The sequence below is a fragment of the Solenopsis invicta genome, unplaced genomic scaffold (assembly GCF_016802725.1).
Source record: "Solenopsis invicta isolate M01_SB unplaced genomic scaffold, UNIL_Sinv_3.0 scaffold_38, whole genome shotgun sequence".
In the NCBI taxonomy this organism is placed as follows: domain Eukaryota; kingdom Metazoa; phylum Arthropoda; class Insecta; order Hymenoptera; family Formicidae; genus Solenopsis; species Solenopsis invicta.
Window position 1 is genome coordinate 1,015,680 of NW_024105284.1, and position 24,717 is coordinate 1,040,396.

Consider the following 24,717-nt stretch of genomic DNA (forward strand, 5'->3'; position numbering starts at 1 on the left):
AATATTATTGCAATATCTCAGAAATATTACTGAAATATTGCAGTGACATTAGTGCGACAAATTTTTACGGACATCATATATTGCAGTAATGTTGCAGCAATATTACTGAAATGTTACAACAATATTTCTATGACAATTTTTTACGGACATAATATATTACAGCAATATTACAGCAATATCTTTTTAATATTCTTTATTATATAATATTATATAATATTAAAGAATATTACTGCAATATCTTGGTAATATTACTGAAATATTGCAATAATATTACTGTGATAAATTTTAGCAAACATTAGACATTGCAACAATATTGCAATATTACTGCAATATATCTGTGCAATATTACCGTAATATTACAATATTGCAGCAATATTGTAACAATATTACGTGCTGTGCGAGTAATGACAGCGATTGTACATTATAGTTAGAAGGTAGCCGCCGCGCAGTACCCAGTTGAATGCTGGTGTACACAAATTATTTATTATATTATATCTATGTAAAAATTTTGTAGTCAACACGCAATTAATAAGTATATGTAATATACATGCATGTATAACACACGTGTCATATTACATTTATATTGTTAAGTAGATGTTTTAAATTAAAAAAAATGACAAAATTATAATATTCTTACATGAATATCCCAAAGCATATCGTCTGCTAGTCTCAGCATATCTCCTCATAATTTCGCATTCTTCCGGTGTCTCCAATTCATCCCACTCACCAAATAGCCAGTCAATCAAAACTTTTATCTAGGATTACTGTCGGTTAATAACAGAGGCACACAAAAAAACAAAAGCGTCATGTTTGAAAGACTACACCTATGTATCCCTATTTATTTTGACGCCCTAAAATGACTTAGTAAACTCTTCTGTAATTCTTAACGACAGTTTCGTTATTGTTATAACGTCGTTGCGCAGCTTTTTTTACTATATATTGTATCTGCACAACGACGTTATAACGATAATGAAACTGTCATTAAGAGTTACAGAATAGATCTGTAGAATTGCTCCATCAAGTCAGAATTTTTTTTACGGGTTGAATAGTGTGTAATTTTAAGGAACGTTTAACAATTTTTTGAGTGTAAAAAAAATCTTGATCTGATGGAGCAATTCTGAAATTATATTCGGTTTCAAAGTCTAAAAATACATAGGAATACATTGGTTTAATCTCTTGGACATGACATTTTTTTGTGAATAGCTGTGCATAGCTACCCTGCTAAAAAAGAGCGATTAAAACCAATTAAAAATAAAGTAATTTATTTCGATCCTGTTTGTTGTTCCGGAATTTCGCTATCAAAAAAGATTAAATTTATTCAAATCGTATATAATTCATCTTAGACGGATTAGTATTGCGGGAATTCATATGAATCTAAACTTTGACGATTGCACGTGTGGACATTAAATAAAATAATTAATTGAAAATAAGATCGGAATCCAGATAGATTTATTAAAACAGAATACATTAATGTAAACGTAATAAATGTTTAATTTATAAAAAAATATTTTTTGTATCCTTTTCATTAATAAAAATTAAATTTACTCTCTAAAATCTTTGGAGTGGAATCCCACTCTAAAAGTGTGAAAATCCTGCCAGTCTTGACAAAGAGTGGCAGAATTTTCACACTTAGAGTGGAATTCCACTCTTTTAGATGAAATTCCACTCCAAAAAATTTAGAGAGTAAATTAAACATTTAATTTATGTACAAGATTAAATACAAATTATTATTTACATGTAAAAATATAAAATTTTATGTGGAACAGTGTTCCATACACACGTTACGTTTGAAAAAAATGAGAGCGAGTATTCGTCTCGAGGTTACAACAAGCTGCTCACTGAAGCATGAACTGGGGAGTCGATCGCGGTGGCGCCTAGATATAACGCCTGTGACCGCACTCGACTTACGAGAAGATCTCCTACAGCGTGGCCGCCTAGCGGTGGCGCCAGCACTCACTTATTAAATCCATTTTAACCCGAAATTACAGGATTTCATAAATTATAATTAAATTGGATTTTAATGTGACACGTTGAGACGCTGACAATTTTTGTGTCATTTTTAAATAAAAAGACATTTTGATGACAACACTATTATATAAATCACGTTAACAAATTTGTAAAATTGTCCAAAAGCTACGCTTTTTTTAGCAACCATCATGAAAAAAATAGTTTTTAAACAATTTTACAAATTAGTTAACCCTTAAACACACCAATCCTGTAAAATACGGAAACACATTTTAGGGTCTGGGAGACTTTTTCAACTTTGAGAAGCTATAATTTTTATTACAATAAATATTTTTCTACAATTTTTTTTTTTTAATAAAAGTTCAGAATCTTAGGAGTGTGACTGCACAATCGGCATTGCCGAAAATATAATTTATTTTGAAGTTATAAAGGTAAAACCATTAAGCAAAAATGAGAAATTGGTCAAAAATCCATTTTTCTTTCAAAAAATCATATCTTTGCAACAAAAAACTTTTAAGGACTTTCAAACGGTGTTTTAAAGCTAAAAAGTCACATTTTCAAAATAAAATTTGGCAAAGTCATTTTTTTTTAAAGTATAATTATGTAAGATCGATAATATGAGGTATTTTTGAGCATCTAAAAATCCTTTTTTTTTTTTAATCATATCTTTGCAACGAAAAACTTTTAAAGACTTCACAATACGGCGTTTTAAAGCTAAAGATTCATACTTTCCAAAAAAATTATATTATTGTCATTTCTATTAAAAAATGTACTTATGTAACAAAGCGAATATGAGGAATTTTGATTAAATCGTGTCTAAAATTGAAAATTGATGTATTTCATGATATATTTCGGAAAAACTCCCTTTTCTACAGCATTTTATAGTATTCCAACTTTAGACAGAGTATATGCGAGTAACATCCGCTAACCGACCTGTTCGAACGTATTTTGTCCAGCTTTTTTATATAAAATACCCACAAAAAATGTTTCACTTACACGCTATATGGGTCGCATTGACCCTAAAACTTTGCTGCCATGCCATTCAAATTCTAGTTGACCAAAAAAGTTGATCAACAATATCAATCAAAAGAGATTTCAAACTTTTTTTACGTCTTGATCCAAACCTCCTATCTCATTCTGTCTTCACACACGAAGCATTCGAAACTTCATATGGGGTCTCTCAAACCCACTTACGTGTTTAAGGGTTAAAATGATTTACAATGTTATTTTATTAAAATAGCTTTTTATTTAAAAACAGCACGCAAGAATTTTTAACGTCTCAGCGTATCATTTCTCGTTACTAATGTTAGGATTCCTAAACGTGGTCGCTGAAAGTATTTAGGAATCTTAATGCAACTAAATTAAAATTAAAAAAAATTTTTATATTATGCATTACACTTAAACAATTTATAAAATTTTGGTAGAGTATTTTCTATAAAAAGAAATTCATTTGAATCGGAACTTTGATAATAGCGCGTATAATAATGAAATCGGTTTTAATACAATTCTAATTTTATTTTCCTGTATTAATCGCATTAAAACTAATCCATTTTAAATTGAAATTAAAAAGATTGTATAAGATACATATGTAGGAGAATAGATATCGGACAAGGATCGAGGGATCGAAGATCGATTGTTATCGGTCGACAATCGTAATGACCTTATATGTTGTCGGAATTTGGAAGAGCGCGAGCGAGTGGGAGTCCGCTGTGAGTCGCGAGCCGAGACAGTGCTCCGTGTCAGAGACAGAATGTATAAAGACAGAGTAAGAGATAAACAGAGACAGAGTGCGGAAATTCAGAGTTAGCCACGAGTTCGTTTTTTCCTTTTACGTGAACTTTTGCAAGAGACGATTGATATTATTAATTCGACTGAAGCGACAAGATTCGCTCTATATATGTAACTATTTAAATCGCGTATTTGATTAAATTGCGACATTATTAATAACAACTACCTTTAATCATTATATTTATTTTTATTTTATCCTTCTTAAAATCATATTATCCTACACATATAAATATTTGTTCTGCTCGATATTATGTATACCCAACCTAATGAATATGAAATTCAATAAATGTATATTCGTTAAAAAATGCAAATATCTCATTTTCTTTATTGATAATTCGTACCACGTTAGTTTTAGTTCACAAGTAGTTGTAAAGACTTGTAAAGTTGTTGAAACATAGATGAAATCCTGGAAGAGCGAATTAAAATGAGTTACAAGAATATTTCAGTTTTACATGCATAATTGCAAAATATCTGATTAAAATGGATTATAAGATAATTCTATGAGCGTTTTATAAGTGTAATTGTAAAATACTGGATTAAAATGGATTATACAAAACTATTTCAGTTTCACACGCGTGATCGAAAAATATCACATTAAAACTCCGGGTTACAACTCCGCGCACGATTCGATTTTTCAGAATTTGATTTTATTAAAACCAAAATAAAAAATAACTTTATATTCTTTCCAAAAACAAACAAAATTCACAAAATGCTAATTAAATTAAATTGTATTTACTCATAATTATGTATATTCTTTAATGTATTTAGTTCGTATAATGGACATTAGAATAAATTTTTTTACATTTTTCTATTGCCGATTACATTGTATTAATAAATAATTCCTTCCCTTTTATTACAATGAGTTAAATTGTAAATATGTTCAACAGCATTCATACTTATGATTATACAGAGTGATTCAGAATAACCCGTTGTCTTTCAAGGGATGTATTTCTGGTCGAATTCTACGACGATTTTTCTTTTGCCAAAAATTTGTCAGACGCTTAGATTTTGAAATATCAGCCGATTAAGTTAGCCTATCACGGGTCGAATACAAATGGTACGCAGGGGCGGCGCACTCACCGTTACGCGGATATGTCGTGAGATGTCTGCTGCGCTCAGCTGATACAACACACAAGTCTTTGTCTCCTCTCACTTTCTCTCTCTCTTTTGTAGACTTCGTGCAATTCTTTGTTCGATTCTTCGACTATACAAAGAATTTCCTGTCACTTCTCTTATTAAAATCATTAAAATTAAGAAGAAAATTAATTACATTTTTAAGTTAAAGCTAGCATTGTAATGTGACAGAGAGAGAAAGAGAGAGAAAGAGAAAGAGAGAGAGAGAGAGGGGGGGAGAAAGACTTGTGTGTTGTATCAGCTGAGTGCAGCAAGCACCTCACGACACACTCGCGCGTAACAGTGAGTGCGCCGCTCCTGCGTACCATCTGTATTCGACCCGTGATACGCTAACTTAATCGGCTGATATTTCAAAATCTAAGCGTCTGACAAATTTTTGGCAAAGAAAAAATCGTCTTAGAATTCGACCAGGAATACGTTCCTTGAAAGACAACGGGTTATTCTGAATCACCCTGTATTTGATCCGTATTTTAATAATTAAAAATGCTTAAATACTGTCACAGATTTAAACGGATTCTTATTCGGCTACTTATTCGGATTTATCTGAATTAATAAAAATATGTATTCAAAAAGAATTATTTCGAATTAAAACTAATCGTTGTATGATGTATTAAAAACATTTACGATTCATTTAGCATTAAAACGGAATATCTTTCAATCCAGACAATGGATTACATCTATTAAATAAAACGGATTACAGTGGATTAAAATAGATTAGATTTTAATCCAAATTAATCGGTTTTAATTGCCCTTTTTCAGCAGGGTACACAAAAAAGTAGCATGTCCGAGAGATTAAACCAATGTATTCCTGTGTATTTTAAGATTCTAAAATCAAATATAACCTCAGAATTGCGCTATCAAATCAAGGTTTTTTTTATCGGGCTGAATAGTGTAATTTTAAGGAATATTTGGCAATTTTTTGAGTGTAAAAAAATTTTGATCTGATAGAACAATTCTAAGGTCATATTCGGTTTCAGGGCGTCAAAATCTTAGAACATATATATATGTATATGTATATGTTCTAAGGTCAAAATACGTAGAGATACATAAGTGTAGTGTCTCGGACATAACACTTTTGTTTTTTTGGGTGCCTGTGTAAACAATTATTTTTTTCTTGATAGTTTAATGCATTCTATGATGGAATATATCAAAGTTTGAGATATCCCAAGCAGAACAAGGGGTCATCACGACGTCAAAATGATGTCAAAGTGACTGCAAAATGATCATTAAAAATCACTTTTTAATCAATTACGCTTTATTTTGATGTCATTTTGACACAATTGTGAATTACTTTGACGTCATTTTGACTTGTTGTTTTGCTCGGGATACTATTGTGTCCAAAAAGTAAAACCAGTTTTTAATTTAAATTGCGCGGGTAAACCGCACATCATAAATATTTTTTTTTTTCTAGCCTAATCTACAATGTGCTTTTGCGTTTTGTTTTGTGCCTTCTGCTTTTTGTTTCCTTGTTTTTTGTCACACGAAACCGAAAAACATTGTCATGTATAAAAGATAAGGATTTTTTCTGCACAAAATTGGCAAACATTTCGCCAAAAGCTTTATCTATTTGTATCTCATCTTTATTTTTTTATCACACATATTCTTTATCAGATTATATTCGATTCGCTACGATACCGTGGTCGTATTTAACTTAACCAACATGTTTCTTTGTTTTTGTTGTCCGAGATAAAATTTGATGAACTTTAGAAAAAACAAGAAACATGATTGTTGGTAAAACAGTGCGCGAAGAGACAAGAAGCACCGACGAGAGACTGTTAAAGACCGCTAACCTTACGGGAGTTTGTGTGACTGTTAAATTTTTAATGATAAACTGACAATACAGTACTAATTTTATAATTTATTGTTATCCTGAAGTTTTATAGATATGCTTATGTATTTGTAATCCGAAAATTCTCGATTTTTATTAAAAATTGCAGTTTTGATGTTAATATCCAAGTTTGCTTATCGACAGAGATAATAACTGATCAAAAAGAATTACAATTTTAAGGTGATGCTAAAGTCGTCCATTTTTATCGACCGAATGTTAATTTTCGGGCATGCCGTTTTTCTAATTGCATTTACAGATTTAAAAATCCTTTTCCACAATTAAAGTATAGACAGTAATGCATAATGGACGCTATATAAGGATAAGGAAAACAAAAAAAATTGAAAATAATTTTCCAATTTTTTTTGTTTTTATTATCCTTATATAGCGTCCATTATACATTACTGTCTATACTTTAATTGTGGAAAAGGATTTTTAAATCTGTAAATGTAATTAGAAGAACGGCATGCCCAAAAATTAACGTTTGGTCGGTAAAAAAGGACGACTTTAGCATCCCCTTAAAGCAATAAACTATGTTGTTATTAAATATAAGTATGCATACTTGTTTATGAAGTATTTGTATAATAAAAAAAATTAAAATTTTAATAATGTATTACTCAAATATTTGTATTAACAATTATATAGTCGATAACGTCAGCGCTCTTTAACCGCCGGGCCCCTGGGGCCCCAGTGACGACAAAAATTTACCCAGGGTTGACAGTCTTTAATAGTCTCTCGGTGATATTATATATCCGCGCCGCAAACTCGAATAAATTATACATATGGAGCATTCCACGTGAAAGAGGTCCACCTAAAAATAAACTGTTTGGAATTTTTTAAATAATAATGAAAACATGTTAGTGGATGTATTGTATAAAGTTAATGATAAAAAAAGTAAACATTATATGCCTTGCGTCAAAAATATTGAAGGTTATCGTTTCCCTAATAGCACAAGACGTCCTCGGGATGATCCTGAATGTCTCGGGACAATAATGGAACGGACTTAGGATATTATACTAAGATGAAAATTTCAGGACTTCCCGAGCAAGGTTAAATAAACTAAAGGAATTCTATATACAGCCTACATTATACCCAGTGGACGTAATTTTAAGTCGTCCACACAGCACACTGTATTCAAACGACGTTTTTGGGACGTCTAAGCCGAGCCTAAGGACATCCGTAGGTCGTTCAAAATCTAAGTCGATCCTAAGGACGTCCTTTGACCATCTCTCTGTGTCATATAATACAAACTAGAAAAGCTAAGGAAAAATAGAAAAGTTCACGGTTATAATACTTTTCCGCATTCCTACATTATCAAATAACTAACTCCTTTAATGTTAAAATTTTTATTTAATAAAGATTTGAATTTGAGCAAAGAAATTTGAGATTAAGAATTTTGCTTTAAACAAAAAAAATCAAGACTGCCTACGGAGGGTTAATCCAGACTATATATAATATCTAAGTATGTATATAAAGAATTTAAGAAAGTTTTTATTATAAATTACACTTAAACATATAAAATTATTTTAATAAAAAAAAACGATTGTGTTGTATCAGAAAATTAAGTATAAGAGTAGGATTTGTTTTTTTATTGATGCATTGGACTGTACTAGCTTTTTTTTTGCTTTCATCAAATTTTAAACATATACCTAAATATTATTTTTAACGCAGAATGTGCACTACTTCACCAATAAAAAGCAGGCCTATAATACATATGACAGCTACTCTGAATCATAAAGATCAACTTAAAATTATACATTGTTTTTAAATAATTAATTAAATATTTAATTCCTAATAAATAAAAATAAATAAAATATTTCTTTTATATATAATAATTAAATGTTAATTTCACAATTTCAAACATATAAAGATTTAGAGCCGCTGTTCATATATCATCAAAAATTGGCTGCGTTTAGCGAAAAATACAGCTTTGCAATTGTTGTAAAATTCTTTAATATAAATGGTTATACATTTAGATACAAAAAGTAAGGGCAAATATTAATTATATCAAAGAATTTTACAACAGTATTAATAGACAAAATAGATCTATGAATGAAAAAACCTCAATCTACATCTCAATGAGCAGACAATATTAAAAAAAATTTTTTTTTAATGTTTTCTTTAATAAAAATTTTTTCATACTTAATTTAGTTATTGTATTATATTGACATATTTTTTAGTTGCATTCTTAAACAAATAATAACAAAAAAGTTATTCCAGATGCTAATCCGCATTTGTAAATATCAGTAGAAAAACTATAATTTTATATATGTTTATATAAATAATATGGTTTAATTATACATAGTTCTTTTCAATAATATAAATTTACTTAATCTATCAGTTATATACACATATTAAAATAAAGTGTTCACAGATCATCACGAGGGATCCAGTTCGCAGCGATTACGGAGGTCAAGCAACGTTCACCGGAGTCGCGACTTGGATGACCGTTGGGTGACCGTTTGGAAATTTTCGAGAAAAAATTCCCGATTTTTTTTTGCGAAAAATGTTTTTTAAAATGTTATTAAAATATTGTTTTGCTCATTGGAATTATGTAGTGTAATAATATAATATATTTATGCGGATATTCCTTAAATATCCTGAAATGCGTATGTATATTCCGAGGATTGCGAATGGACGTCCTTAGGACTCCCGACGGGACGTCCACAGGATGTCCGTAGGCAAGAATGAGGCGCTCATTTGGCAGTCCACAGGATGTTTCGGGACTATAACAGGTAGTCCCCAGGATATCCTGCTCGTCCCGACAGGACGTCCCTTTTTTTTTTGTTTTTTTGTTTACAGAGAGGAAATGCGTTACCGCATACCCCAGGCCCCGGGGGAGGCCTGGTGGTTATGTGGGGCTCTTCCCTGCCGACTAACGTGCCGACGGGGACATACCCACTAAAACCTCTCCGGGTGTCCTGCCCTGGTCCTTGACTGGGGGGGCTCCGGGAACGCGTGCAGCATACTTCCGGAGCCCCCCGGACGACAGGACGTCCCTGTGCTACTAGGGTTAAATTAAAAAAAAAATTTTTTTTTACATTTTTGCTTAAAATTAAAAACTTTTTAGAGACATAATTTGTCAAGATTTTTTTCGTACTTTTAGACAAAAATATTAATTTTAGTGACAAAAATTTAATAGTATCAAAAAAAGTAATTTTTTAGTTTTAAATAAAAAATGAACAATTTTATTCATTATTAAAAATTCTCAAAAATTCTCAAAAATACTTTAATACATGTAGGACTTCCGTTTCCGGTAGCGAGAGTGATTGACGTGTGTGCAATTGATAAACAGGTGTTAAGGGATAAGATGAGACGTGGTGGAGTGTGAGGAGGTGAAGGAAAAGAGAAGAGGCTGGTGGTGGAGGGTGAGTAAGGGTAAAGGGCGGGGGTAAGAGAGTGGAGAGATAGAAGGGAAGTAGGTGAATAGGAGTTGGAGGTTAGGCGAGCAGGAAGTAAAGCAGGCCACAAACGTAGTTAGTGGATGTTGTAGAAGCATAGATTGCAAAATAGTGTTCGCTCAATAAAACACACTTAAGACACAATTATAATTATTGAAATATTTAATATTCGAGATGAGAGAAATCTGAATACAATTTCAAATAAGCGGTTGTAATGACAAAAGACTTCACGGGGTCTACACGCACGGAAAATAAAAGAAAAATGAATTATTTGGGTTTAGAACATCAACGAAGTGAGCCGCTTAGATTTAAATACAAAAATGCTCGTTACACTGAAATATAAAAAGAAATTATATCGAAATATATTTTCCGACACTTCCCCTCGAAACGAGCACGACTAAATATCGGATGATGGTTTCAAGATTTTCAATGAAGTAATCCTGCCAGTCTTATCAATTCGATCAATCTGGGTCTTGCTAGAGCCTTGGTAAATAAATCGGCAATATTTTTTTCAGTAGGAACATGTTCAAGCCGTAGAAATTAATCTTGTAGGGCTTGACGCACGAAATGATGACGAACGTCGATGTGTTTGCTTCAACCATAAAAAATCGGGTTTTCGGCAAGTTTTAACGCTCCGTAATTGTCAATGAACAGTACGGGGTCCTGTAATTCCGGAAAACCAAGCTCTTGAAGAAGACGTGTCAAATATATTGACTCCTTGGTTCCATCAGTCAAGGACATGTACTCGGCCTCAGTAGAACTTAAGGCTACTGTCCTCTGCTTCCGAGACTCCCAAGATACTGGGCATCCACTTAGCAAAAAGATGTATCCGGAGTAAGAGCGACGATCATTTGGACAATTTCCCCAGTCCGAGTCGACATACCCTCGCAAAGGCTTAGAATCTTCGGTAAATGTGAGACCTAGTTCTTTTGTACCTTTAAAGTAACGCAGGACACGTTTTGCTGCGGTCCAATGAGTTTTTCCGAGTTGTTAAATTGACCCAGGCAGCTGGCGGCATAAGCAATGTCGGGTTTAGTTGTCAGGGCAAGATACGTAAGACAACCGACGAGTTCCCGGTAAGGTACGTCGTCTTCTAACTCGTCCGGATCGGCTTCTTTGAAGAGTTTTGTGTTAACATCCATTTGTGTAGTCAATGGTTTAGCATCCGCCATTCCGAATTGTTCCAACAAATTTTTGACATAGACTGCCTGATTCAAGATCACTTGACCTTTGACTTGTCTGAATTTTATCCCCAGACAGAAATTTACAGGTCCAAGATCCTTAACATCAAATCGAGAAAAAAGCACTTTTCCGAGTTTGGAAATTGAGTCCGGATGACTGGATATAATAATGCCACAATAATGTCATCAACATATATTGCGATGAGCGTGACGTCTTTTCTTAAAGTATAAGCATGGATCTCCCTGCGAAGGTGAAGCTCCAAAATAAAGTAAAGCATCTCGTAGCTTGGCGTGCCATTGTCTTCCGGCTTGACGTAGGCCGTAGAGAGATTTTTTTCAGCAAACAAACTTTGTTGCTTTTTTTGAAATCGCTCAGCATCTTCTTTGCCTTCCTTGCAATATTCGAATTTTTCTCTTCAATGAGAATTTCAAGCATCTCTGTGAAAAACTTTGGCGGCTCCATATGAATCACCTCCTCGAGCTCTCCGTTTAAGTAAGCTGTAGTGATGTCAAACTGCCAAATCTTTATATTGAATTGAGCAGAGAGAGCTGCGATGAGACGAATCAAGCTCAGACGTGCGACAGGGGCAAATGTCTGATTAAAATGCACACCTGGTAATTACGAAAAACCTTGTTCTACCAGACGAGCCTTTTTTCGTTCGATTTTGTTGTTTGCTCCTATTTTATTTTGGAGTACCATTTGACTTCCGATGACAGTCGAGTCTCTCGGACGATCAACTAGTTCCCAGGTATTATTTTTGAGTATCGAACGCATCTCTTTGACCATAGCATCCTCCCACTCGGATGAGTCCGGACCAGTAATCGCCTGACGCAGAGGTACTTCGGAGAGTAGAACTTGCTCTAAATTAACATCGCAGATTATAGCCTCGTGGAAAAGTCTGTCCTCGATTACCAGTGCGGATAAGACGCGGTCTGCCTCTTCCACGTCTCACAGTGAGCATCTCGTTTCTGAAAAATGCTGCCTCGGGCTCCTCCGCAGGAACATTATTAGGCAAATCATAGAACTCTTCTTCAGACGACTCCGGTGACAAATCTCCGAGATGATGCTAATCCAGAAAATGATTCTCCGGCTGCGACTTAGGCTGCGGATCCGGCTGCAACTCCACGGAAGAAGGAGCGTCATCGTCGACTAAAGGATTTAGGAGATTCACATCGATGAATTCGAGATCTTCTTCCCGCTTTCCCTCGACGATCTCCGGCCTCTGGCTTTGAAATCCTAAATTTAAAGGCGTCTCGATGCTTGTAGACTTTTCGGAAAATTTCATGTCCCGTGATATGACGACCTTCCTGTTCTCAGGTATTCAGATTCGGTAACCTTTGCTCTCTTCGGAAAATCCAACGAGAATACCATCTTTAGATCAAGGTTCCAGCTTTCCCTTCCCAGGAGCGCGGTCAAGACAGAAAACCGAATTCATGAAGATGGCTTACGTCAGGCGGTTGTCTAGTCCATATCTCGTGAGGCGTCTTCCCTTTTAGACTTTTAGTAGTCTGTTGCGAATATAATTCGCAGTGTTGACGACTTTAGCCCAGAAATGTGAAGGTAAACTAGACTGAAACAATAAACAGCGAGCCATGTCAAATAATGTACGATTTTTGCGCTCGGCAATGCCATTTTGTTCCGGATTATACGGAACCGTCAATCGTCTTGTGATGCCCCGTGCCTTGAGATATTCCTTGAATTCGTTGCTTAGGTACTCTCGTCCGTTATCAGTCTGCAAACATTTAACAGAACGTCTCTTCTGGTTTTCTACCAGAGCGATGTATTCTTTAGTGGCTTTGAAAACTTCGTTTTTGGACTTTAAAAATTTTACTTCACACCATCGAGAGTGATCATCAATGAATTCGATGTAATACTTTACGTTGCCGATTGAAGCGACACGCATTGGTCCACAAACGTCAGAATGCACAATATCCAGAAGTTCAGATTCTCGAGACGACTGTCTTGGAAAAGACTTGCGAGACATCTTGGCGCAGATGTCACATTCCACATTGTCTCCGAGCTCCTTTCGAGTGAGACCAAGTACAGCTCCACTTCTCTCCGCTTCGCGTAGATCTGCCATATTAAGGTGTCCAAGACGTCGGTGCCATAAAATTTTGTCATCTGAAGAGACTGAGAGCGGAGTTCCGGAGCCAGTTACGGCATGAACGACTTCCTCGTGTTCTCGGACGTAATGCAATCCGTCGATCTTCTCAGCGACGAGTTTCAGGTTTCCCTCAATATCCGTCACAGATGCAGTGTTTCTGTAAAAGATCACTTTGAGTCCCTGTTCAGTAATTTTATCTACCGAAAGAAGATTTGTTTGTAGGTCAGGAACATATAAAGTGTTCTGCAATGAGACGTCTTTCATCGCTCCAAAAACATTAGCCTTGAACTTGACGGTGCCCTCGGCTATGCTTTCTGTGTAGTCACTGTTGGCAAGATATAATCTCCCATGCTTTGTGAAGTCTGTAGATACAAAAGATCCGGCGTTGCTGCACAAACGCGTAGTTGCTCCACTGTCCAAGCACCATCGGCGAGCTCGATCTTTAGGATTTATCAGAAAAACTTCTCCGATACATAGCGAGACTTGTTCCGACAACTTTTGTTCAGTGGAATTTTTGTTTGGATTTTTACGACAATTGGCATCTTTATGCCCGAACAAGTTGCAAATAGAATATTTGATTTTGTTCTTCTTGTTCTTAGTCCCCTTTTTGCTTCCAAATTTTCCGAAGTTCTGCTGTGTGCTCTTCTAAGACGATTTCGCGAGCATCGCTGTTGATCCGGAACTTTTCTCGTGACGATGAGCATCAGATTCCTCAATGATCTTCACACGTAAGGCATCCGAATCCGACAAGTCATTGCACGATTCGATCGCCACGCGAAAATTTTTAAAACTCGGCGGCAAGCTGTATAACAATGCTATAGTTAAAACGTCGTTATTTATATCCACATCCATATCTTTCAGCTTATCGACGGCATTGAAAAACAAACCAACGTGCTCTCGAATATCAGAGTTCTCCATTCGGTGAAGCATTAATCTTTTCAAAAGGGTCACTTTTTGCGTCGGCCCTTTCGACTGGTAAATAGACTCCAATTTAAGCCACACAGCACGCGAGGTTAGACATCCCTTAATTTGTTTAAGTTTAGATGAACTTATTGCGAGGATGATATCAGAACAAGCTTTGCTATCGCCCTTTAACCAAGCAGAAATAGCTGTGGCATTCTCGGTATTGCCATCGGCTCGGGTTTTATGTACGTACCGCTTACAAATTCCCATTCGTCATTTTTAATCAGAAGCGCCTCCATATGAATCTTCCAAGTGTCGTAGTTCTCTCAGTTAAGGGATTCAAAACGTGTGACGTGAGAAGACTGCATTGCGTCGATTAATTCACTTCTCGGAGTGAGCACGGGCGAGCACAGAGAGTAATGTGGCGTTCAAAGGAATAACGATTCGGAATTCACTCGTGTATAGAGTAAGACCTCTGGACCCATAACCTGTTGTAGAGATTGTCGTAGATTGCGAAATAGTGTTCGCTCAATAAAACACACTTAAGACACGATTATAGTTATTGAAATATTTAATAATCGAGATGAGAGAAATCTGAATACAATTTCAAATAAGCGGTTGTAATGACAAAAGACTTCACGGGGTCTACACGCACGGAAAATAAAAGAAAAATGAATTATTTAGGTTTGAAACATCAACGAAGTGAGCCGCTTAGATTTAAATACAAAAATGCTTGTTATGCTAAAATAAAAAAAAATTATATTGAAATATATTTTCCGACAGTGGAGAAAGCACTAAGCAGAAGAAAAGGCAGAGATAGCGCCGTCGTGGCAGAAGTGGGAAACGCAAGGAAAAAGATCAGACGGGGACGTGGGAAATTTGAAAAAGGAAAAGATAATAAGATAAGAGAAGAACAAAATGTAGGAAGGAAAAAGGAGTGGAGAGAAAGGAAGGGAGATAAGAAGGCAAAAAGAGGGGAAAGGGAAGGAGAAGAGGAAGGTGGGAAGACCGAGCAAAGCAGAAGGTTTGATGAAGGATAGAGTATATAGTCTGTCGCTGATAGATTCATTTAAGAGAGGAGAGAAAAGGAAGGAGATAGATGCATTACAGGCAGATATTTTTAAGAAAAGTTTAAAGGTATTGAGATTGCCGGAAAAACAGCAGAAAAAACAGCCGGAAAAGCAACCGGAAAAACAGGAAAAAGAGGGGTTAAGTGAGATATTAAGGGAGGTGAGGAAGAGTTTTAAGGAAATTAAAGCAGAATTAAGAAAGGTGAAGGAGGGGAAAGCAGAAATGAGGGAGTAAATGGAAGATATGAGGAAAATATTAGACAGTTTAAAGAAAAGAGTGGAAGAAATTGAGAAAGGTAGGGGGAGGAAGGAGAAAAAGGAAAGGGGTGAGGAAAGAAAGGAGGAGGAAAAGGTAAAGCAGATAAAGAGAAGGAGAAAAGGAGAGATGAAGAATTTAGAAGAAAGGATGAAGAAAATAGAGTTAGAGGGGGGAAAAAGGAAAAAGAAAGAGAAGAAGAGAAATATAATTATAAAAGTAGTGAAAGCAAAGGAGAAAAGGATAGAGGGGTTAAAAAAAAGATAGAAGAGATAGTGGGCAGCGGGGGAGATAGCGAGAGTGGAAGGGATAAGGAGTGTAGGGAAGAAAGATAAGGAGGGAAAGAAAATGGTATGGGTAAGATTAGCGAGTGTAGGGGAGAAAATTGAAGTGATGAAAGAAAAAGCAATCTGAAGGGAAAAAAGGGAGTGGATAGTAGATGATTTGACAGAAAAGAAGAGAAGGATAAAGTGATGGATAAGGAAGGAAGCGGAAAGGATAAAGAAGGAAGGTAGGAAAGTAAGAGTAGGATATATGAAAATATGGATTGAGGAGAAATTATGGGTATGGGATGAGATTAAGGACGAGTTGAGGAATGGCACGGAAAAGAAGTAAGAGAATGGAAGGGGGGGATAAAGGAAAGTAGAAGGTTGGAAAAAGAGAAAGGGGATTTTTAGTAGGGTGGTGGACGAAGAGAGAGGGAGAGGGGGAAAAAAGGAAATATAAAAAATGAGAAGTATAGGAAAAAGAGGAAGAATAAGAAAAAAAAGATGGTAAAAAGTATAAGATAGGCTTTTGGAATGTGGCAGGCATGAAAAACAAAGAGAAGGATTTCAGGGAGAGACTAAAAGAATGGGATGTGATGTTCCTGAGTGAGACTTGGTTACAAAAGAAGAAACGGAAAAGAGTTCAAAAATGGCTGCCAAAAGGATACGTGTGGGAAATGCAAGAGACGGCAAAGAAGAGTAAGAAAAGGAGGGTAATGGGAGAAATGATTATGGGGATAAGGGAAGGATACGGATAGAAAAGGATGATAAAAAAGAAAAGAGGAGGGATTACAAGCAGTAAAAGTAAATTTAGGGGAGAGTGGTGGAGGCTAATAAGAGTGTATGTGAATGGAGATTTGGAGGAAAAAATGGGGCAGCTGAGAGAGTAAATGGAAGAAGGAGAGGAAGGAGTGAGGGTGTTAATATGGGGGATTTCAATGCTAAGACGGGGAGAAAAGGGGAAAGAGTAGGTGAGGATGAAGAGGGAGGGATAGAACAGAGAAAGAGGAGCTCAAAGAATAAAAAAGTGAATAGAGAAGGAAAGAAACTATGTGATTATATAGGAGAATTGGATAGTCGATATTGAATGAAACCGTAAAGGGGGATAAAGAGGGGAAATGGACGTATACAGGAGGAAAGGAAGGATCGTAATAGATTACGTGATCGGAATGAGGAGACAAGAAGAAAGGTAGAAAAGATGAAAGTGGAGGATTGGGTGGACTCCGACCATCAGCCGATAACGGTATGGGTGGAGGGAGGAAGGCAAAGGGAAGAAAGATTCGGAAAAGAGAAAGGAAGAGAAAGAAGGGGGGTTTGAACAAAGAAGAAAAAAAATTTGAGGAATACTTTGGGAAGAAGGATAGTAATGGTGAGGGAATAGAGGAGGTTTGGAGGAAAATGAAGAAAAGAGTAGAAGTGGCATTAGAGAGAATAAAGAAGGAAAAGAAAAAGGCACAGAGAGGATGGTGGGATGAGGAATGTAAAGATAGGAAAAGAAAGGTTATGGAGAAATTAAAGAGATGGAGGAAGAGAAGGAAAGAGGGAAAAAAATATAAGGAAATGAGGAGGAGGTACAGGGAACATTGTGAGGAAAACAAGAAAAGGGAGAGGAAAAAATGGGAGAAAAAAATAGAAGGAATAAGATCCGAAAAGAATGTGTGGAAGGTAGTGAATAAAGGAAGGAGGAAAAGAAAAAGAGTCAGAGAAAAGATTGAAATGGGAGAGTGCAAAAAACACTTTAGAGGGGTACTGGGGGGAGTGGAGGATAAGAGGGAAGGTGGAGAGAGGGATAGAGAAGAAAAAAGAGATTAGTAGAAAGAAAATTGGTAGGGCAATAATGAAATTAAAAGAGAGAAAAGCGGCGGGAGAGGATGGGATTATGAATGAAATGGAAATACGGGAGAAAAGAAATAAGGAAATGGCTTTGGGAAATATGCAATAGAGTGTGGAAGGAAGAGAGATGGCCGGAAGAATGGACAGAGGGGATAATGGTACCAATAGTGAAAAGGGGAAGGGAGAAAAAGTAAAAGACTATAGGGGGGTTACGCTTACGCAAACGGCGTATAAAGTGTACGCAGTGGTTTTGGCGGAGAGATTAAAGGAAAAAGTGGAGAATAAAGGGATATTACCACCGAGTCAAACGGGGTTCAAAAGAGGGGTAGGAACGATAGATCACATATACGTGTTAAACTATCTAATAAATAAGAAAATAGCGGAAACGAAAGGCAAAATAGTAGTTATGTTTGTGAATATGAAAGCAGCGTTTGACTTGGTGGAAAGGGAGATACTGGTACAGACAATAAGGAAGAAGGGAGTGAGAGAAAGTCTGGGGATGAGGTGTGAGGAAGTTTTGGAGGAGACAATAAGTAGAGTAAGGGTGTGGAAAAGAGAGGGGGAAAACTTTTGGATAGGTAGAGGAGTGAGACAGGGATGTCCGTTGAGCTCTTGCATGTTCACACTACTGTTAGCAAATTTGGATGAGGAGTTAGAAAAGGGGGGATGAAGGGGGCGTAAAGGTAAAGGAAAGAAAAATCTATTCCTTGGCGTATGCGGATGATGTGGCGGTAGGATGAAACAGGGATGAAAGGGTTGATAAAAACATTACAAGGATATGTAGAACAAAAAAGATTAGAGGTAAATGTGGAGGAAACAAAAGTGATGAGGTGTAGAAGAGAGGGTGGGAGACAGAAAAAGATAATATGGAATTAGAAAAAAATGAAATAGAAGAAGTAGAAAGGTATAAGTATCTGGGGTACATGATGATGGCAAATGGGGGACAAAAAAGGCATATAGAGAAAAGAGTTAAAAAAAGAGCGGTGGTGATGGAAAAGGTATGGAGAATAGAAAAGAGGAAATTTGGAAAGGATTGGGCTAAAAGGATGTGGTTATTTGATAGGTTGGTGTAAACGGTAGTTAGCTATGGTGCAGAAATTTGGGGGTGGAAAGAAAGGGAAGGGGTAGAGAGGATACAGGACAGGTATTTGAAATGAGTAATAGGAGTGGGAAGGTACACATCGAGGTACATAATAAGGGAGGATATGCAGAGAGAAAAATTAAGGGGAAAGGCAAGAATGATGGCATGGAGTTATGAAAAGAAACTGGGAGAAGAAGGGGGGAGTTGGCAAGGTTATGTTTGGAGGAGATAAAAGATAGAGCGAAGGAGGGAAAAGTGATGGAAAAATGGGAGGAAGAAAGAAGAGGTTTTATGAAGAAAAGAGCTGGAATATCAAGGAGATAGAAAAGTTGAGAGAAAAAGGAGGGTTAAGGGGAGAAGAGGTGGTAGCAAAAGAGAGGAGGCGGCAGGAGGAGGAAAGGTGGAAAAGAATTAGGAACTTGAGTTTTAACAGATGGTATAACAAAGTGAAGAAGAAGGAAGTTCCGGAGTACTTGAAGAGGGATTGGAAGCAGGAAAGATGGAAAAGGATTGCGAGGTTTAGGTTAGGAACATATATGGGAGGAATGCACGGATTGGGGGATAGAACAGAGATGGCAGGAGATGGTAGAAAAGGTTTTAGGTGAGAGGGGGGAAGGAGAGATTTGGATGAAGAGACTGGAGGAAATGAGGGAAGGAGGAGGTTGGCTTGGAATTAATGGAAGTATGGAAGAAAGGAACGAAAATGCGGCGAAAACGGAGGTCCAAGGAATGAGTGTAGAATAATGTATGTATTTTGTTTTTTCTTCTCTCTCGTGCGGAATGAAAAGATGCGAGAAGCATAGGTATTTTATAAGCGGAGCGGAGGTCCGCAGTATACCCCGCAAAGGGAATAAAGCACTACTACTACCACTACTACTTTAATACATGTAGAATATTGCACCATAAAGCAAATTTTGGAATTGTAATGAAATCCTCTTAAAAACAAATATTTTTTCCAATACAAAATTATAATTTCAGCCAAAAGCTAAATAATATCATTTTTTATTAGCCAATTATTTAGTACTAAGTAAATAACATATTTCTAACAAATAACTATTAAATAAAAAATAGTTGTGACGTAAAAATTGTGAAATAAAAAATAGCTGCATTATATATTATTTAGACTTTCTTTTGGAAAAAAGTCTTGTTTCCTCATCAAAACTGAATTTTTTTATAATCAATTAATCTTTTTTTGCAGGAATAATTGCATAATATTTTAATGTACCCGGAATTATTTTTGCTAATGCGAATCTTGGTTCCAAAAACTTACTTGATTTGTTGTGATTTGTCTTCAAACTAAATATAATTGTTGTTTCTTTCATATCATTTTTAGCCAACGTGTACAATATCTCAGCATTGAAGATTACTTCCTTCCTGAAGATTATTAAATTAGAATTAAATTCTAATTTAATAATTATAATTTGCTTTAACATGCGCGAGATTTTTTAATATCATGGCCGAATGGCATTTCTTTACTACAGCACATGGGAAAGGTCTCTGTGATGGTACTGGTGGAAATTTTAAACAATTAGTAAGGAAAGCTACTTTGCAAGGAAGTGTAATCCTCAATGCTGAGGTATTGTACATGTTGGCTAAAAATGATATGAAAGTGACAACAATTATATTTAGTTCAAAGACAAATCACGACAAATTAAGTAAGTTTTTGAAACCAAAATTTGTATTAGCAAAAACGATTCCGGATACATTAAAATATCACGCGATTATTCCTGCGAGAGAAGATTAATTAATTAAAAAAAAATTCAGTTTTTATGAGGAACAAAAATTTTCCCAAAAAAATAAAAAAATAAATAAATAAGTCTAAATAATATATAATGCAGACGTTACAACTATTTTTTATTTTATAGTTATTTGTTAGAAATATGTTATTTACGTAATACTAAATAATTGGCCAAAAAATTGATATTATCTAGCTTTTGGCTAAAATTATAATTTTGTAAAATTTTTGGAAAAAATATTTGGTTTCAAAAGAATCTCATTGCAATCCCAAAATTGGATTTATGATGCAATATTCTACATGTATTAAACTATTTGTGAGAATTTTTTTAGATTTTTAAAACTGTATAAAATTGTTCATTTCTTTATTTAAATCTAAAAAATTACTTTTTTCGATACTATTAAATTTTTGTCACTAAAATTAATATTTTTATCTGAAAGTACAGAAAAAATCCTAAAAAATTCATGTCTCTAAAAATTGTTTAATTTTAGCTAAAAATGTTAAAAAAAGAAAAAAAATTTTTTTTTAATTTAAACGATAGCCTTCAATATCTTTGATGCAAGGCATATAATGCTTACTTTTTTTATCATTAACCTTATACAATACGTCCACTAACATGTTTTCATTATTATTTTAAAAATCCCAAACACTTTATTGTATAATAAATTAGAGCGTCATGAAAATATACGTATAATATATGTTACGTAATTTGAAGCGGCTGGCCGGAGCATGTACGTACTTTACATTGGTTCAAATTGCATGTGTACAGCTTCACTAATGCTACAGTTGTCAACATGTATGCTGCCATGGTTTGAAATATGCATTGCAAGTCTCCATGACATTCGACCAATCTAGCAATCTGAAATTAAATAAACAAAAAATACAGCTTTATTTATCACTGTTTCTAAAACAAAGCTTCTAATTAAGAAGAAATAGCTCTACCGCGCGCGCACATACATTTTATCAATTACCTGTGGAATAAAGAGAGAAAATATGCTCAAAGTCACAATACTCAAACAGATTAATTTTGTTTTTTGCTTCTGATACGGCCACTGACCGGCCAACGATAATACTTTCTTAACGACACCGTAATAACAATGGTTTGGAGTCTCCATTGCGATTGCAAGCGCGCAGATAAGACAGTCGGAGTCCTAGACAGTCTTGCGTTCAAAGAGAATAAGAGACGTCCGTCACGTGCAGTTTCGACTAACTGTAAATTTTTATTTTACCCACGTCTCCCATCTCCCTTGCTATAGGACATATAATTTAGTGGACCTTGAACATATCATACATTACACGCTAATAATAATACAGCTATATACGCGGCTCGGTTTCCCTTCCTACAATTTTTTTTCTTTCTTAGTACGTATAGCTAGGGGTGTTTCTCAAATCAACTAGCGGTATCGCGTACGCACGCCCTAATGCAACAATGACATGTATATAATAACTTTTTTTACACGATTGAGTAACACATGAAAGCAACGTTTCTTTCCTTGACACTAAATATAGAGCAGGAAAAGCGAAACTCGATCTATACTGATATATAATTTTTCAAATTTTATCCGTTGACGGAAAATGTATCTATCAAAATAAAAGCTACGTGTTTCAGTTCTTTTCCTCCTCCTCCTTCTTTTCTTTCCTTGACTCTAGCTTCTTTGCATTCCATTCGCAATAAGAGACTTGCAACAAGTTAAATACAATTCAACATTCGATAACATTAAAGGTAAATTAAAATAAAAAATATACCTACACATGTGTGTAGCGTGCGTTAACAATAATATATATAATAGACTTTCAATCAAAGGTATACAAATGCAGCTTTTGCTTTCGATAATCAATTGCTATTGCACAAATAATAATTAATCATATGTCGGAATAACAGTTATTGAATTGATGCGAATACCGTAAAGTACGACAATGAAGTTTGTAGAGCCTTAAAGTAAAAGGGAGAGCCCCAACTGCCTACAAAATCGATTGCCTACAGCGTCGATAGCCAAAGCACGTTTGCCTACAAATCTTTCGTACACAAAATCTTTTATCTACAAAATTGATTGTCCACAAAAATTTTTGCCTACAATTCAATAGCCTACAAGCTCTATTGCGCACAAATATAAAATTGAGAAACGAATGTACGTTTGCACACATAACATTATTGCCTACAATACATTTGCCTACGAACTTTATTGTGCACAAGTAAAAAATTATAAGTCCAATGCGACAATTTTAGTAGTATAAAAATTTTTATTTTAATAAAACTTTTTAATTTCTGTTTTCTCTTTAATTTTTAGAGATTAAATGTTACATATTCCATTGAAAACTTTTTTAAATTAAATATATCCACTTGAGTTAGAACAAAGAGATTCTTCAATGGAAATACGCAGATAGTACCACTTTGGTTTTGTATAGAAATTAAAAGGAGTATTACGTGGGTTAAAATAGAAAAATTACGTACGTTTGTTTTTTAATTATATTTGTGCGTAATGGAGCTTGTTGGCTATCGACCTGTAGGCAAAAATTTGTGCGTGCAAACGTACATTTGTTTCTGAATTGTACCATATTTGTGCGCAATGGAGCAAGTAGGCTACCAAACTGTAGGCAAAAATTTTTGTGTGCAAACGTACATTCGTTTCTCAATTTAATATTTGTGCGCAATAGACCTTGTAAGCTATCAAACTGTAGGCAAAAATTTTTGTGTACGATCAATTTTGTGAATAAAGGTTTTGTGTACGAAAGATCTGTAGGCAAACGTGCGTTGGCTATCGACGCTGTAGGCAATCGATTTTGTAGGCAGTTGAGGCCTTCCCAAAGTAAAAGCATTATATGTATGCATGTGTATGCAGTGAGAGCACATTGAAGAAGCAACAGTTATTTATAATAATTCTTCTTTTACCAAGGTAAAGCTCTCTCGAGAGAAAACGTAAACTTAAGAAACTCAATCAAAGACTCTTCATCATTGTCAGTATAAGTAATTAATTTTTGTGATTTGATGGATGTATTGTACCAACATATCTATATTGTACCAATTATCATATCTGTTATATTTCACACAAATGTGAATTTTATGCATGAGATATGTAACGAATATGTATTTATAGATGAATGATTATATTTCTTTCTTTTTTGAAAGAATTATCTTACATTTTGTCTTTCAAAAATGAGAAAGAACAAATGCATCAATTCACTAATAACGTATAACGCAAATTTTATTGTTTTTAAATTATTGTTGCTATCATCGTTCTGCTGCATCGTTTTTAGAACAATAAAAAAAACGTACATTTTATTTTGTACAAAAAATAGTTATTAATTTCATATTCATAATAAATGACTTTGTACTTGTAGCAGTGTAATGCTCAGTCCTATTGTTACTATCAAAATGACTGCATAGCAAAAGGAACACAAAACGTATCTTCGAGATGTTACGCGTCCTGTTTGTGTGAGCGTGCGTGCGTGCGTGCGCGCGCGCGTGTGAGTGTGTAACAAACAATATATGAAAGTTTAACAATGAATTGAATTTTGTCAAAGTTTTTATTCTAGATAAGTATTCTTACATTTACAGATACATGTTGCTCTAATATTTGGTCTAATCATTCGACTTTGTATATTTGCCCTAAAACTTTTTGTTATTTACCTTAAAGTTATTTACTTTAAAACTGTGCATGCACAATGAACGCGGTTTTTTCCGGTATGTATCATCCGTATTAGTATTTACAGTATTCGCTTTGTCATTGCGATTACGCGATAAACATTAATGTTTCATCAAGACAAGATTTTTTTGTCTTGAAATGCATTTCTTGTTTTGTCTTGATTTTCAAGATAAGAAATTTAGGTTTTCTTATCTTGACTATTTCTTGGTAATGCATTTCTTGTTTTGAATTTAAGAATCTTGAATTTCTTGAAACTTCTTGATCTTTTTATACATATTACAATTTAAAAAATACTCATCTATTTTAATATTATCAAAATTTCCGACAGAATCACAAAAACTTTATAAAATTAAAATAGGCGTAAAAAGAAGAGGTGCTTAGATAAATTTTACAAGAAAATCGAACAAAAAATTAATAAATCATTAAATAAAAATATGCAATTGTGAGCAATTAGCCCAAAGTTAAAGTAATTTCCCAAGCTATGATAGCATGCAAAAAGATGTAGTATTCCCTTTCGTCGATAAAGTAAT

At 34.8% G+C, this 24,717-nt stretch overlaps 1 protein-coding gene across 1 annotated transcript; it reads right to left on the minus strand.

The window, feature by feature from the left end:
- Window positions 1-401: 401 nt before the first annotated feature.
- LOC120359928 lies at window positions 402-22,818 on the minus strand. Its single transcript, XM_039459384.1, has 3 exons — window positions 21,515-22,818; window positions 21,283-21,402; window positions 402-755 (listed from the first exon to the last, which is right to left on the minus strand). Exons 1-3 carry the CDS (start codon window positions 21,656-21,658, stop codon window positions 600-602), a joined length of 420 nt encoding a protein of 139 aa, XP_039315318.1. The 5' UTR covers window positions 21,659-22,818; the 3' UTR covers window positions 402-599.
- Window positions 22,819-24,717: the final 1,899 nt, after the last annotated feature.

Excerpts from the sequence above, each read along its gene's own strand:
- LOC120359928 (XM_039459384.1), bottom strand. The coding sequence starts at position 21,658 with ATGGAGACTCCAAACCATTGTTATTACGGTGTCGTTAAGAAAGTATTA. Across the intron at positions 21,403-21,514 it reads TTTCTCTCTTTATTCCACAG|ATTGCTAGATTGGTCGAATG; the intron begins GTAATTGATAAA and ends ATTTAATTTCAG. Across the intron at positions 756-21,282 it reads GCAATTTGAACCAATGTAAA|ATAAAAGTTTTGATTGACTG; the intron begins GTACGTACATGC and ends CAGTAATCCTAG.